The sequence below is a fragment of the Scyliorhinus torazame genome, chromosome 1 (genome assembly GCF_047496885.1).
Source record: "Scyliorhinus torazame isolate Kashiwa2021f chromosome 1, sScyTor2.1, whole genome shotgun sequence".
In the NCBI taxonomy this organism is placed as follows: domain Eukaryota; kingdom Metazoa; phylum Chordata; class Chondrichthyes; order Carcharhiniformes; family Scyliorhinidae; genus Scyliorhinus; species Scyliorhinus torazame.
This window is the reverse complement of record NC_092707.1, coordinates 100112653-100114764: the sequence shown is the minus strand read 5'-3', so window position 1 is coordinate 100114764 and position 2112 is coordinate 100112653. Positions and strand designations below refer to the sequence as shown.

Genomic DNA, 2112 nt, shown 5'->3' with positions numbered 1-2112 from the left:
GACGGTGGCAACCGTTCCTCGACTACCTAGCGGAACGTTAGAGGGAAGACAGATGACCAGCAGCAGCAACCCAGGGGGGGGGGAGGGGGGAGGGGAAATTTAATTTTATGTTAATTGGTTAGTTTACCATTTAGTTAGTTACTCTTTATTAGATTGTAGTTATCATGTTACATGTACTGTTACATTTTCTTTATGTTTGATGTGTAAGGGGAAAAAATTGTGAACGAAAAATTTCAATAAAATATATTTCAAAAAAATAAATAATGTCGGCTGCGAGCAGCCTTGTTACCATATATTAAAAATGCGGTCGCACTGCGCGTGCGTGCCCGCTCATCAGTGCGCATGTGCAGAGTTTTGCGCATGCGCACCGATGAGCAGGCACGCATGCGCAGTGCGGGTGCATTATTTTATATGGTAAAAAGGCCGCTCGGAGCCGGCATAGTTAAAAGCCGGCTGCTGCTCCCTCTGTCCGGTTCGGAAGTGCTCGGTTCTTCTGAACGAAGCTAAGGCCGAGTTTCATCCCGGCGGCTAGCGCCATCGGACCCACCCGCAGAGACCCAGCGCCATGGCCTCCACCTCGGAACTCGCCTGCATCTACAGCGCGCTCAACCTGCACGACAACGAGGTCACCGTCACCTAAAACAAACTCAATGCCCTGATTAAAACAGCTGGTGTGACCATTAAGCCTTTCTGGCCTAGTCTGTTTGCCAAGGCATTGGCTAATATTGACATCAATAGTCTGATCTGCAACGTTGGTGCTGGTAGCAGTGCCCCAGTTGTTTCCACCGCTGCCCCTGTTGCTGCTGAAGAGAAAAAGGAAGAGAAGAAACAGGAAGAATCTGAAGAGTCTGATGATGACATGGGCTTTGGTCTCTTTGATTAAACGTGCCATAAACATTGTTACAATTTACAAAAAATAAATAAAAATTGAATATAAAAGCCGGCTGCTGCGGCTGAAAACCGCGAATTTGCGCAATCGGAGATGTAGAAGATTTTTTAAAAATTCTATGTCGGAGGCAGAGCCCCCGAATGTCACCATCATGTGCTTTGGGCGCAATTGTGATTCCTCCATTTTATCAGCAGCAAACAAGGTAAGAAAAAATGGTGGGTCGCGAAGGCTGGCCAGCGTGGATCGCAAAGGTCGGCCGGCATGGGCCGCGAAGATCAGCCGCCGTGGCTCCTGAAGGTCGGCCAGTTGGTAAAAACGGGTCCCCGGAAAAAAGTTTGAAAACACTGGGATAGAATCCTGGCAAATGCTGTAATTAACACCTTTATCTATTTCCTTCCTCATCTCACTTCACATTGTAAGTTCAAGACCCAACAGACCAGTTTGCAACATCAATATTGGGTCAGTTTAAACCAGTCCAGCAAGTTTTAAAAAAGCACAAAGAGAGATCACTGTTGGTATCAGTCAGGAATGGTTAAATAATGTCGTAAGTTGCAAAATCAAGGATGAATTGGAATGCTGTCACACGTGATTACCAAGGAAGGGCCCAGTCTCTGGGAATGTTGCCAGGGATAATGATACAGCATCACTCAGGGAGCATCACTGTCGGGGTGACATTGCTGCCTGGGTGAAGAGTGTCATTTGATCTGCTGGGAATTGGTGGAGTACAGGTCAGGGTTAGTAATTCAGTGAAATATTTTGGGATCCAGGTCCAATCCCACAACAGCAGCCGGTAGAATCTGCATTCAGCTCATGAAAACTCTGGGATTGCAATCTGGCCCTGAGGGAGTGCTTTTCGAGGTTCAGTTTTTGGAATGTGGTATGAAACACAATACCCTCTCTGCCGGCAAGTGGACAATTTCATGGTTCAATTTGAACAAGAGCAACGGATTTCCCCGATGTGACCTGTCTGACGTTTATTCCTCAATTACCGTTGCTGTGGTTCATTACTATGGTGCGTGGTGATGTGTCATTGTTGAGACTTTTACATTCAAGCATGAACCACTTATTGTTAATCTTAAACTATTCACAGATCCAAAGTATGGTCATGCATAAAACTGTTCCATGCAGGTAGGCTGCCGGCAGAGTTCCGTCTTTAGATTGTTCTGTAAATCTATTACCACGTGACTCTATACAGCATACCATGGAGTTGCTATGCTTCAGTC

The 2112-nt window shown here is 46.1% G+C and overlaps 1 protein-coding gene across 1 annotated transcript; it reads left to right on the top strand.

The window, feature by feature from the left end:
* The first annotated feature begins 565 nt into the window (after window positions 1-565).
* Window positions 566-883, top strand: LOC140429592 (large ribosomal subunit protein P1-like). The gene is made up of 2 exons (XM_072516827.1): window positions 566-636; window positions 712-883. The coding sequence occupies exons 1-2, from the start codon at window positions 566-568 to the stop codon at window positions 881-883; spliced, it is 243 nt and encodes an 80-aa protein (XP_072372928.1).
* Window positions 884-2112: the final 1229 nt, after the last annotated feature.